Source organism: Prinia subflava, chromosome 6 (assembly GCF_021018805.1).
Source record: "Prinia subflava isolate CZ2003 ecotype Zambia chromosome 6, Cam_Psub_1.2, whole genome shotgun sequence".
In the NCBI taxonomy this organism is placed as follows: domain Eukaryota; kingdom Metazoa; phylum Chordata; class Aves; order Passeriformes; family Cisticolidae; genus Prinia; species Prinia subflava.
In genome coordinates this window covers 12098633-12112704 of record NC_086252.1, presented here as the reverse complement: position 1 = coordinate 12112704, position 14072 = coordinate 12098633, and the positions used below count along the sequence as shown (strand labels likewise).

Here is a 14072-nt window from a genome sequence, read left to right as displayed (position 1 = left end):
GCTGGTTTATTTTTATTTCTCATTAAAACATATATTTTCTAACAATTTAAGAAGTGCTGCAAGCCATTTGAACAGATTATAAATTACTGTTCAGAAATGCAAAACACGAGTGAGCCTAACCTGGATGCCTTCCTCAGTAAAGTATTCTGTGCCCCTTTTATAGAGGTTCTTCTCCAGAAAATTCCATTGTGGAAGACCTTTACTAATCAAAGAACAATAAACACTCTATATTGCTAAACATTTACATATACACATAAACAATTGTACCCATTTTAGAAGTACTGTCTGTAAAGGCAATTCTCTATTCTTCCAAAAATCTTGATTTGCTTTTAAAACTTCCTTTATTTTTTACTTTGTAGACTGGGGAATTCAGGAACTGTGTATCTGTAAATCGATCCCCTCGCCTTAATTTGCTGTAAAGAAAAGAAATAAAAGACATCAGTTATGAATATCATCAAGCACCTATGCAATTATAGTAATGTAACCTACATTACTATATCATGATAATTCAAATGGTAAATAGCATTAATGAAAGCTTGATACACTATAGAAATTGAATTTGTGGAAAATAAGTATGTCTGAAAACGCAAGACATAGATAACTATTGCTTTCCAAAATAATGCTAGAAATATTTGGAACTGTTCCTTAAATTAATATTATACTACAAAAAAAAATCCAAACCAAACAAAAAAACCTCAACAACTTCCTGGCAAAAACTTGCAGAGTATTTTCAGAGGTAATGAACATAAAGATTAATTTATATTTAGATGTATTAATGTAAGAGCAAGTATATTAGTTTTCTTAATGCAAGTTTGGGTTTCAAATCCTCTTTTAAATTTTACAAGTTATTTCAGAATTTATGTCTTGTCTTTTAATAAGCTATAAAATCCTGTGCCACTAAATTTGCTAAGAATACTAAGAGGCAAATTACTTATAAAATAATATATCCAATATAACTATCAAATTAGTATATGTTAAATGATTTCTTATACTATATACAGCTAGTTAAAGCAAAACTACTAAATTATATGATATTAGTACATAAATTTCCTTTCCATTTCACAAGATGACAAGGACATTATTATGGTATAATTTATCTTGAAGTATAACATTCATAATTATTCATTTCTAAAGGGGTTATCATGATAAACATTAAGATTCACTATTATTCTCGATTAGTCCAAACTATATTTTAGAATTTAAATACTATTGTTGTCTTCTTTTGGCACTTGGAAATTCTGCCACACTAATTGGAGCAGCTTTATATCAACACTGAAGAATCTTGCAAAAGAGACTTGTGATAACTCAATTGTTTATTTGGGGGTTAACAACCACTCCTTACTGGAAGAAGTTACGTATACAAAAGACAAGAACAAAAGCCCCAGTTTATGTGTACCTACCTGTGTAGATTGGGTTCCTTGTAGCAAACAGTGGGTCTGCCTCGTCTCCGGGGTGCTGCTGAGTCTTCTAAAGTTTGGGAGGATCTAGGTACAGAAGTGTGAACTTGTATACTAGTATTTGTCAGGTCTTGGAAAGCTTTTCTCCCTGTAAATACAGTAGTTGATATGCTTCATTTTAAGTATTTCCTGAATCATATGTAAATTTAAATTAATAATTCTTTTTAATATATGTTTCTTAATTCAGGTACATTGGTTACTGCTCCTACACTAAAGGTATTCAACAAAAATGGGATAGATAATCAAAGAAAATGCTTTTAGAGCAGCTTTCATCCTGTACAAACTGGGAGCTGTTTGAGGTATGCCTCAGCTCATGGGACACTTCAGAGAGCCCCATGAGAATTTCAGAGCAGCCCTGTGACTGCTCAGGACTGCCTTGTTGCATTTACAAAAGTAACACTGCACACAGCTCCTTGAACACAGGGGGAGGGCACACCTGTATAATCTGAAGAGTCCAGTGGTACAGAAGTTTTTTAGTTCTGCATTTTCCAGCTTTATGCCTTCTTTTTGCGCCTATGTGTAAAAAACGAGCACAGCAATCTTTCAATTCAAGATTTGGATTTGAATGTAGCATGAAAACTTAATGGTCTTTTGAACTATATTTAAATGGATGAAGATCAAATAACTACCTTGCTTTTTATGCCAGCAGTGTTTGATACTGCTGATCGCAAGGGCTTACTAATTTACCATTAAAGCTACTAAAAGTATGGGATCCTTTTTCCATCTTCCAAAGAAGGAACTGAAAATGAGAAAACACAAATCCCAAAGACTGCTCTCATTTTGCCAGTGTTCCGATTCTGTGCTCATGTAAAACAGGAGATTTTTTTAGCCATTGTGTCCTAGCATTTAAATGAAGCCAAGGCAGTATTAGCTTAATAGTTTGGGATTCAAACTATTAATTTGAGCTAGGATACTGACTAGGTGCTGGGGCTGTCTCAGACTATGAAATTAACAGGAACTTGTTGGGAATAAGTATGTTTACAAAATAAATCCCTAATGCTATGAAATTTCACAGCTACGTTCTAAAGTATATTTAAACTCTTGTATAGAAGTGTTAGTTATATTCCATTAACTCCATTACATTGTATTATAATGATTGCATTTATTATAGAAGAATTTAAACCTGTCTTCCAGACTACATTAAAGTTTTATTATATTCTTAATGTATCTTACTTAAAGAAAGAGATTGTCACATCAAAGTTGGCACATGGGCAGGTCATAGAAAAACCTACTCAACATACTTCTTTTAGATATCAGAATTCCTGTTGAGTTGCAGTGTTTCTAAAGAAACAAAAATGAAATCTTTAGGTCCAGCTGTATTTTCCATGTAAGAAGGAAACAGTGTAGACCTGTCTTGTTTCCCATGGATAAAATGCTCAAGCTATCTTATCTTTCATTCCCCAACCTTTTGAATGCAATGGAATTCTTCAAAAAAAGAATATATGCTTTAACTAAAATTGCTTCTCAAGGATGTAAACTACTTACATCTGCCCGACTAAGTATCATCTTGGGATATATTGAAAAATAACACGGATATTAGTCACCACAATCTAAAAAGACATTGTGACTGATACATGACATAGAAGATTTTGATGATTTTCATTCTTACCTTTTCCACTCCTGTTTTAGCTGCTCTAAACAAGCAATGAGAGCACAGAATTAAGAGCAGACATGTTACCACTATTTCAGGCACTACCTAATTCAAAATACCTTGCTTTTTCTAGCCCACACACTTACCATGACAAGGTGTCAGAGTATTTTTGTTACTCTGTTTAGAAATATGATCCGTATTTTGTTCTGCTTTTTCGGTGAATGAAGCATCCAGTGCTTCATTATGATCATTTTGCCCATGGATTTCAGAGCTTTTCAGTATAGAGAAATTGATGGCAGCATTGTAGTTACCAAGAGCTGGGAGCTCCACGTTGGAAAGACCTTCCTGGGAAAAGCTATCTGCCTTAAATGGCATATTCTTACAGCAGTCAACTTCAATCACAGGCTTCAACTTACTTACAAAGGAATCCACTTCATGAGGGACTTCCTGGTCATCCAAAATATTCTGACCCCCCTGATCAAAATGCCTGACATAACTTTTTTCTTGTCTGGTCTTAGTAATATCAGAACTAAACCTTTTTTTCTGCTTTACATGCTTATCAGGAAAATTACTTATGTGGGAGGTTTTATTTGCTGCTGCTGAGGAATCTACCTTCTTTAACCTGTTAGCATCATCATCAACCTGTTCTTTAGCTTGTGGTGTATTCAGAGCTACACCATTGTGAGTACCTAAAGCTATTTGCATTTGCTGAGTTACAGTTACTTTCTTTCCAGCCTCTGCAAGCAATGAATGCTTGTTTTTTAATTCTTCACTTTTACAAACTGAGAACCGTGTAAGATTTTCCTTTGGTATTACACACGCTTTCCGGCCGGCCTTTGCCAATGTACGCTTCAATCTGCCTGGCGAAAAATGGCTGCTCTTTAGGTCTAGTTTCTGGCTAACTTTATGAGGAATGCCATTTTCAGTTTCTCTGCCTTGTCTGTAACTACTTTTTTGGTTGTTTTTTCTGTCTATAATATTCTTTTGGTCTTGTTTTCTCTTACTGCTGTCACATTGGTTTAGCTCTGTTGGAGATTTTTTTGAAATATATTCTACATACTGGCTATTTTCCTCTGTAGAGGATTTTGCTGTGTTTGCTTTGGAAAGGTTTTGAGAAGTTTTCCTCTTTATTCTTGGTTTTTTATCTTTCTTGTTTGTATTCATAAAGCCCTCCTGTAAAGGCAGTATATCAGAAATGCTATCTTGGAATGGTAAATGTTCAGCACAATGAACTTCTGGTGGTATCTTGTTAACAGATGAGCTTAAGTCTGGTTTTTGCATTCTGCTTTCCACTTCTCCAAACATTTCTGAGGAAGTTCCTTTATTCGTCTCTTGTTTTCTTGGACTCATTACATTAACCTGGTATGTCCTCCTGGCATCCTTAGCTTTACTTGTTCCACTCTGTTGCTCTACAGAATTTCCTGCAGGTAGCTGTTCTGTTTGACTTTGGAATAGCTGAGTTTGTGAATCAGTAGTTTCTGAAGTTTCACTATTGTCAGCCCTAGAGTGCTTTTCTTCTGCATGCAAATTTGAATGGACCTCAGTCTTGCTTTTAATCTTTTCTTTATCCTTCTTACAATATTTTACTTTTCTGAAATTTGGTAATATTTTGTCAGAATTGGCATTATTAATTTTATTTTGTTGCAATTTATAATTGCCTTTTGCTGTAACTGTGAGTAGTTCACTTGCATCACTGGCAGTCAACTCCATATCAGCATCATAAACAGTTTCTTCCGGCTTCATCTTGTCAGTAAAAAGCCGCTTGCTAAAATCTGTCTTACTTTTACTGTTAAATTTAAGAGGTGAAGGAATAATTCCAGACAAGTCACTTGAATTCTCCTGTAAATTCCTATCATTGGCATTGCTATTACTGTTGATGTCATGATGAGGCAGATTCAGTGACCTGTATTTTTTATCAAAATCCTTTATACTAGGTTGAGTTTTTGACTTACAAAGCACTTCATTTTTCTTTCTTTCAGTCACATATTCATAGGATTGGAATGAACTATCACGATACTGTTCTGTAGGCTCCTCAGACTGTTCTAAGGATTGTGTATTTTTCCCATGAGTCAGGAAGGCACTACTGCAACTTGATTCTGAACACCGTTGATTTTCTGCAAAGAGAAAAACTTCAGCAGCTTGGGAAAAAGAAGATTAGAGTGTAATTATCTGCCTAAAACCACTGAAGGCTCAACCAGAAGTATGGAAAATTATACTTTTTTTAAACTGAATACACATGTTTTTGGTTGGTCCTTAAAAATTTAGTAAACTGAAGCTAATTTTATGATTTACTGAAGTTGGAGTTTTAAAATTGGAAATAAATAAAACTATTTTTATAACTACTTCAGCTATTATTTGGTTGTCTTAGCAATGTCATTTCAATGAATATTATTCTATAAATCATTTTCAGGGCACCTATACTTATGGATGAGCATTTGTTTTTTACTAGTTTATTACAGTTTAGGAATCTTGCTATATCTTCTGTATTTCACATTAACTAATGAATTATTAAATACTAATTCGCAGAGAGCTTGAACAATAAATCACTTATACAGAAATACATCATACCTTTCAAAAACCTATTCATGTCAACCATTGGTTCCGTTTCAATTAACTTTCGATTATTTCTACCAGAAGGCCAGAGTGACGCAAACTTGACTTGATCTGAACTCATTTCCTCTGTCAATTTAGTGGTACACTCATAAGAATTTGATGCTCCACCCAGAGAAGGGCTACCTTGCTGCTTTGCGTTAGCTGTTGCAATGACGGGAAGCTTTGCTGGCAAGTCTACAGATCTGAAAAGAGAAAATTCTACTGTGAAGATTTTTATTACATTTTCTATCATGACATTCAATCGTTTAAAACGTTCCCTTGTTAATAGCAGAACTCAAGAACTCGAGTATGATATTGGGTTCTTCTTGGGGCAAATGTACTTTTGATGATAGAGAATCCTGCTTTGGGCTGGTGAGATCACATGAAACATGCAGTGAGTTACTCAAACAAAAGTTTTGCCTACCACTCTCTCTCTAAATTCCAAGCTGCAAACAGGTAGTTTCCAGATTAAACAGGAAACGGTTTTCTCACTACCTCAAAACTACCCAGGACAATGTACAAGGATGAGCTGCAAGAGAAAGCCACAGACACCAACCACCTTTGGCATTTAACACAACCACCTACCGAGCTGGCCGGCGCGCGCTCCTGAACTCGTCACCAGTGGGGCTGCTTGGGCCAGCTGACAGCAGAAAGGAACTCTGGAGATCCTTTCGAAAAAAGAACAGCAGGGAAATGCTAATAATTAAATATTCTCTTACATTTTAAGTATTAGAAATATCCACAGAAAAAAACAAACCAAAACAAAAACAAAAAAACAAAACAAAAACCACAAAAAACACAAAAATGAATGGGAAAAAAATACATGCACAGATGAAAGGCACAAGATATTCAAACAATAATTTTAAAGCAAAATTTTAAAGCAATAATTTTAAAGCAAAATATTTTGTTACAAAATTCATCGAAATACATAACCTACTTTTATCCCAAAGGAGTGTACAGACTTTCTAAACGTAGCTATAACTCACGCATACTGCATTATACGTATCGTGGCCCAGAGCAAAACTAAGCAAGTTGAGAACAGAAAACATAGTATTTTCCTTTTTTAAAAATTAATTGTATTTCTTCCATGACACAAGGGCTAACATGGACTATGTTTTCTGGTTAAGTTCCCAGATGTAAGATATTTATTGCAGCACTAAGCAAGGAAGGCAGGTAGCTTGCTCACTACATACTGAAGTACTAAGCGTTTTTTTTTTTTTCATCATTCTTCTTTCAGGTTAACTGATATTTAACTTTTAGATACTTTGGAATCCAGATTAAATCCTAAATTTTCAGTACAGCAAAATTCAATCTATTTTATTATTCTGGTTTAACTCCAAGTGTGAAGGAATTGGGGTAAATGTTTTACAACACAAATAGTATTTCAACATTGCACTCAATTTGATGCTTTGGAAATCTTATCCTGGAAGATGAGTTCAATATGGTAAAGTTGAAAAAACATCTTACCTCTGAAGGACTGCTTATTTCTATTGCAGTTAAGAGGTTTTCATTCAAAAATGCATCTATTCCAATAAGAGTTTTATTCTGCATATAATAGAAAAAATATATTTTAAGTGGCTTCTGATGTAAGAAGAAACAAGATATAAAATGTGAATCTATCCTGCATTTTTTTTTAGACTTAATTAAGCACAAACTCATCTCTATACCTAGAAATATAAAGGTGAACCTGGGACTAAAATAGCTATACATATAAATAGTGATAGACAACATAGTTCAAAAAAAGCTACAAAAGAAAAATCAAATGTAAATATTATGCTGTCAGGTGATACAACTTCACAAATCTGAGACGTATTTTAAGAAGTAATATTAAGTTTCAAAAAAAGATAAAAGCTTAGTTTAGCTGCTCTAAGTTTAAACAATATTATTTGCAGCATACCAAACAAGTTAGTTTTTGACGAAGTGAGATATTATGAAGCTGGAGTTTTTCTAGTTCCTTCTGAAGAAAAATCTTCTCATTCCTTAGTTTGCGAGAATTTTCTTTTTCAACACTCAAAGCCACAGCTAATGCTTTGTTATTTTGTTGTAAAGATACTTTAAACATAGATGAGTTATCTAAAAGAGACAAAATAATATTATTTTCAACAGCTTCAGTTCCAGGCCCTCTCTGTGTAAACTATCACTACATGACAATGTTTTTATCTGTAGATTCTGATGCAACAGCAGCAAAGCCTAACACTTTCCAATGTTTATGTGGCTGTCATTCTGATGACTACTCTGCCTGTTTCAAGTTTATTTCATGCATAGAAATAATAAATTCTGCTCTAGTCCGGAATTTTAAAAACAAGGTTATTTTAAGAAGAAAATACTTAAAATTTGGTAATTTCACAGGCATAAAAATGTTTACAAATTTTTAAAAAATTACAAATTTAAACATTCAAACATTCTCATAATAAATGTGAGTTCTGACAACATAAAGAAAAAAGCTTTATATTCAAAATATGTATGCCCGCTGTCCTAATGAAAACTTACCTATATCTGTAAGTATCTATATATATCTGTATCTATCTGTAACAGAATACTTTATCAGGCAGAATTTCAGTTAATCATGTTAAATACAATTACTATTCCTTTTGAAGCCATACATTCTAAGTACAGTATATAGCTTCAGTTTTATTTTAACAGGACTTACTTATTAATTTAGTTTTGATTTTAGAAGCTAAAGAAGCATTCCATTTTGCAGCTTGTAATGCTCCATCCCTCTTCTTCATCCATCCTTTGGCAGCATTTGAGGTGAACACAGATGATGATTTGGCAGTTGCTCCTTTATGCATCCTCAAAATCAATCTGTACACCGTCAAAGAGAACGTCCAAATAAATAATCTTTTTGACACTTTTCAGAATTGAGTTTATTATGTCTTATGAGGATTTCTGTGTCTGAAGTTGAAATAACTGCTTCAGTCTTTACCTTTGTTAATTAAAACAGATTAATCAATTAATCAACACAATGAGATATTAATACAAAGAGGCAAAATAGTTAACTAATAAACCATGAAACCTGAAAAGATGATGGATTTTCTTTAACTTGTCTACTCCCTCACGTTAACTATCCCAGTTAACACATAAAAAGGGAAAGAAAACCCCAAGGTTCTACCACTTCACAATACGACCAGAATCAGCTTGCACTTTGTCAGGACAGATTTAAAAACTGACGCATTTTTAAAAAGCGCGTAACAAACGCTGCAGAGTTAACCCGAAAGAGGCAGAAAGAGGCAGGGAGAGGCAGAGACCGTCAGAGATCGGCCAGCAGCGCCCTGCGCGGCTCCGCCCGCCCCGGAGCCCCCGCCGCCCTCAGAGCCAACGGCCGCGCGCGCGCACAGCCGGGAGCGAGGCGGGGCCGTTGGGCCGCGCGCGGGGCGGGGCCGCGAGCGCAGCCCGGCGCTGAGGGGCGCGCGGGAGTGAGCGCAGCCCGGCGCTGAGGGGCGCCCGGCGCTGAGGGGCGCCCGGCGCTGAGGGGCTCTTGCACACGATCGGCATCGCCCGTGCTCGAACGGTTCGCCCGGGCTCTGGTTCGGGCAGGGGCCTTTCACAAGTGGGACATGCAGCGGTCATTATCGCTAATCCACGGTTCCGGCTCTTTAGTGACATCTCTGCGTGTTTTAAAAAGGAGTTGGGTGTTTTTAACTTCCCAGCTACGTATCTTTGAAAACCGTTTGCAATACCATTAATAATATACAATTATTTTTTAAAAAATAGGTAGATATTAAGGATATGAACGCTTAGCATCAGTTTTAGAAAATTCCAGATACTACACTTAGCTGTCAGAGATTTTTAGGAAGAGATTGAGGTGTTTGGCTTTCAGTTCAAAGATTTCCTTTAGGTTTAAGGCAGAAAAACATGTAATTCCTTCTCAGTGGCAAGTGAAATTTCTTTCTGGCTGATTTTGATCTATTAGTATCCATACATGGAGTAACAATGTATAGACAGGCATCAGGGCAGTTAGGAAGACAACAGTGATAAATTTACAGCCTAGTAGATTATATGCTGCCCGTATACCTACAGACTTGGAAGGGCAGGAAGTCTCTGACAACAGAATTTGAGCAAGCCCAGTTTAAATGTGGTTCAGGTAATATGAGGACTGTGAATTGCATGGAAGCACTTCAGTCTAATTAAATGCTTTTCCCTAAAATTTCTTCACATACATTCTCTTTTACTGGCTAAGTGTGCTCAGGTGGACCTTAACTGCTAAATCTGATCCAGGAATTGGTAATTTTAGAGTAAGCAGAATTAATGCTTCATTTGAAGATTTACAGAGAAAGTTGAAATAAAAAAGCATCAGTTTCTGTAATGCAGTAATTGTCAAAAAACCTTACCTTGCTGTGTGCTAACATTACAATATTCTATAAAGTAAGTCAAACGAATCACACATTAAATATGAGTAGCATTATGTGAAAATGGATCTTCATGAACTTACTATTTTCATAATCTGCTCTAAACAGCACCTGGAGAGTCCCTTGTTTGTACCTTTTTTAGTGAATGATGTATGACAGAGTTTCTCAGCGTGGCCCTGAAGCTGCAAACCTCTCTGCTTCCATGCAAAACCCTTAAAATACAACTTTGATCCCACACACATCATATACCTTTGGTACATTTGCCCTTACAAGGAAACTTGGAAGTGACTGTAGCCATTATAAAACTTTGGCCAAATGAAAGAGCAAATAAACTTACATAACTTTAAAAACAGAAAACCAATCAAATAAAACATACCTTCTCCTTTCCACATGGCGGTGTTTTCTTTCCAGATCCAACAATGAGTTTTCATTTCCTCCAATTCCACAATGGTCTTAAGTCTTGAAGAGGCAATCACCATTTTGCTTCCATTTAGTGTTTATGTCACTTCAGTGGGCAATTAATTTAAAATAAAATGTGAAGTATTGCATTTCCACCCATGGTCATACTTTCCTTTACACTTCACTGAGGAACTCCCACACTGGAACACTTGTAAAAATCTCCAGGTAATTGCCAGCTACTCAGAGTAGGGAAGAACTTAAAGCACTGCCAAGTTTCACAGCCTATATATCTTAAATGTATATTAAGAGCACAATTATGGCTTTCAGTCACTTGGGATCTTATGACTGGTCTTTAAACTGAGAAGAAATTAAAGGTAGTGAGAAGAAAACACACAGACTCTTGTGAAAACTCTAATCATGTGGGAACTGAATTTGTACTTTACCAGATACCTACATCTTCAAGAATCTTGGTTAAGGAATTAATCCTGTAGTGTCTAATACAGTGTGAGCTACGACTAAAGCACTTCTGGTGGGTAGATTATAGCTTCTTTCTTTCTGGATTTTCTGATGTCCAACAAGACCTGAGCTCATGATATATCATTTCCTGAAATTATGGTACTAAGAATTCCTTTAATCACACCACTTCTTGCACAAGCTTAATGAAAAATCTATTTAATAATGCCTCTTCCTCTCCATCAAATTTGACTGAAATTACTAAAGTGAAACACAGTTATACAGAGGATGAGTGTGTAAGCCTGGCTTCCTTGGAAAACTAGGAAACACCAAAACAAAAACATTCCTGTGTTCATTTCCCAAAACACACAGCTCAAAAGGCTTGTAGGGCTGGTCATGCTGCACACTACTATGCCAAGTACATGCTGTACTAAGCCTTTTGTAATTTGTAATTGTAATGAAAATTCACATGGTTAAATTTGAGCCCCAAAACCTATTGCACTGTTTGTTTTATGTGTGTGTGTGTGTATTGACTGAAACTGTGTATATTGTTATGGTCTTACAGTGCAGAAATACAGGAACATTGTCCAGACTTTTGAGACAAAACCAAGCCAGCTTAAAGGTGAAAAGAAGCATGGAAAGCTGCAGCTTCATTAAGTCAATGTTTTAGAGTGAAAAGGACCAAAGGCTGTACTTACACTATAACATTTGATAACAATGTCCACATTTAAGCTGCAATTGCTGTGCATGAACTATTCCCAGTGAGGGAAAATATATCCTTACTAATACCGTTAGACTAGACGCCACTGTTCCACAAAAACAATCTATTATACTTATTTTTGCTTGTTTTACAGTAAATCAAACATGCATGAATTATCAGCCTCTATTGCATTCAGTGACATGTAACTTGTGTTAATTCATTAGATATGAAGCATCAGACACCTGGCTTCTGGGTACACTCTTGGTCAAGCACAAGAGAGCCTTGGTGCTTGGCATGGCATTCCCTCTCTTTGCTGCAACTGGAGCATGATTAGATGCCAAGAAAAACGAAACGTGTTTATTTTATAGCTTTACTAAATGGCCTGGAACTGCCATTTGAATGCAAATCTGCATAGATAGATATGAGATAAAGAGATAAAGAGAAGTGAGTTTTAAGTAGTAAGTGATCACTCAGAGTTACACAATTCCAAAGAGAATTTATTATCCCAGAAGATGATTTATATGATTTATTTGACTCTTTCCTCTGATGTTCTTCACTTTACTGAAGGGAAGGCTGAATTATAAGTTTATGGTCTTAGATATTAACTGAAAACACAGTAGCCTATGAATATTTAGGTATTCCCAAAAATAAAATGTAGTAAGAGACCAGAATAAAGCAAGTGACAGTTGGAACTGTAGCTGCCCTATTTTGGTCTGGTTTTTGGCCTATCATTTGGTCTGACCCTTTAGCAAATGAGCCTGTAGCTGAAGTTTTAAATACCTTAAACTGGTGACAAAACACCTCCAAAAGGAAATTATGAGTAAAAAATTAGGAGGATACAAGATGAAAATCAGTAAGAATTGCAGATATAACTAAATGAACTATTTAAACACAATATAGGCACATTTCTTATATGTGCAGTGTACAGTTAAGTAAGTAGATTTTTACTGGACTTCAGGTAGCAATAAAAATACACTCTGAACATTTGGGATTTAGTTATCTCATTATATAGTAAATATGATACATAAAATATATTTTATATAATATATTGTATATTATATATTCTAAACATAACCAGCTCATACCTTCCGGAAAGGCTGCAGAAATCCCGAGTTTGATGCTGTTAACTTTTGCACACAACTCCTAGTTACTTGGCAGTTGTATCCACAAGGATAGTTTCTTACTGTATGTTATGGCAAAAACCCAAACTTTGTAAACAAATAAAGGAAGAGTAAGTGCGAGGTAGACATAATGTTGTATTTTTTTTCTTTTTTTTTAGAAACTGCAGCTGCATTTCAGAAATATTTTTCGTGTATATAAACTTTGTGTAATGAGGGTGAGACAAAAGTGTAACAAGAACCTATTTTCTTTACCTTTCTATTGTTTTTTGCATGCATTTTGATGACCACGCAACTCTATGCCAGACATAAGGAATTTAATAGGATGCTTTCTGAATGTCTTTTTAAAATGACTGTATGAGGGTGAGGCATCCTGCCTCGTTACTGAATCACAGACTTGTCAAGGTTGGAAGAGATCTTCAAGATCATCTGCCATCAACCCAGCACCACCGTGTCAGGAGTCAGCTCAAGCTGCTCTCAGATTGAGCTGCCCTGCTGAGAAGGACTTGGAGGGAGCTGGTGGAGGGGACACTGGACATGACCCAGCAATGGGAGATTTCAGCCCAGAAAGCCAAACGGGCCCTGGGCTGCATCCAAAGCCCCAGGGGCAGCAGAGCAAGGCAGGGGATTCTGCCCCTCTGCTCTGAGATCCCACCTGGAACACGGCATCAGCTCTGGGGACCCCAGCACAGGAAGAACAGGTGGAGTGAATCCAGAGGAGACCACCAAAGAGATTAAAGAAATGCAGCATCTCTCATATCTCCTTTGAGGAAAGGCTGAGAGAATTGGCTTTGTTCAGTCTGGAGAAGAGAAGGCTCCAGGGTGACCTAATTGCAGCCTTTCAGTGCCTACTTAGAGGAAAGATGAGCAAGAGTATTTACACGAGGATGTAGTGCCAGGGCAAGAGGAAACGAGTTCATATTGAAAGAGAACAGGTTTATATCAGCTATTAGGGGAAAAAAAAAAAAAAAAAAAAAAAATCTGTGAGGGTGGTGAGGCAGTGGAACAGGTTGCCCAGGGAAACTGCGGATGCCCCATCCGTATTCAAGGGAGGGGGTGGTTTGAAGTGGATGCTCTTCAAGGTCCCCTTCCAAACCAAACCATTCTAAGATTCTGACTATGGAGACTAGAGAAACAGCAACAGAATCAAACCCACTGTGAGTAAACCTTATTTGCACTTAAAATAAAAAAAGCTATCAGCACGGGTTTTGCCTTACAGAACAGCCCACTGCAGGAGGGTCAGCCACACTTCGGAGGACGCCTGAGGGGACGCCTGAAGGAGCGCCTGAAGGAGCGCCGGGGAGCAGCGGCAGCCGAGCCCCGGGGGCCCCTGCACTCGGCCGGCCCGCGGCAGGGACCTCTGGGAGGGAATGGCGCGGCCGGGGCACACGGGCTGTCCCTCTGCTGGCCCGG

At 36.8% G+C, this 14072-nt stretch overlaps 1 protein-coding gene across 2 annotated transcripts; it reads right to left on the bottom strand.

Moving 5' to 3' along the window:
• Positions 1 to 10601, bottom strand: SGO2 (shugoshin 2). Of its 2 annotated transcripts, none has more exons than XM_063399800.1 (9): positions 10366 to 10601; positions 8291 to 8445; positions 7538 to 7713; positions 7108 to 7185; positions 6226 to 6308; positions 5617 to 5843; positions 3195 to 5162; positions 1401 to 1545; positions 1 to 413 (listed from the first exon to the last, which is right to left on the bottom strand). In XM_063399800.1, the coding sequence occupies exons 2-9, from the start codon at positions 8430 to 8432 to the stop codon at positions 302 to 304; spliced, it is 2931 nt and encodes a 976-aa protein (XP_063255870.1). In that variant the 5' UTR covers positions 8433 to 8445; positions 10366 to 10601; the 3' UTR covers positions 1 to 301. The 2 variants fall into 2 exon arrangements, with proteins under 2 accessions (XP_063255870.1, XP_063255871.1); XM_063399801.1 differs by having other exon boundaries at positions 5001 to 5162.
• Between the last annotated feature and the right edge of the window lie 3471 nt (positions 10602 to 14072).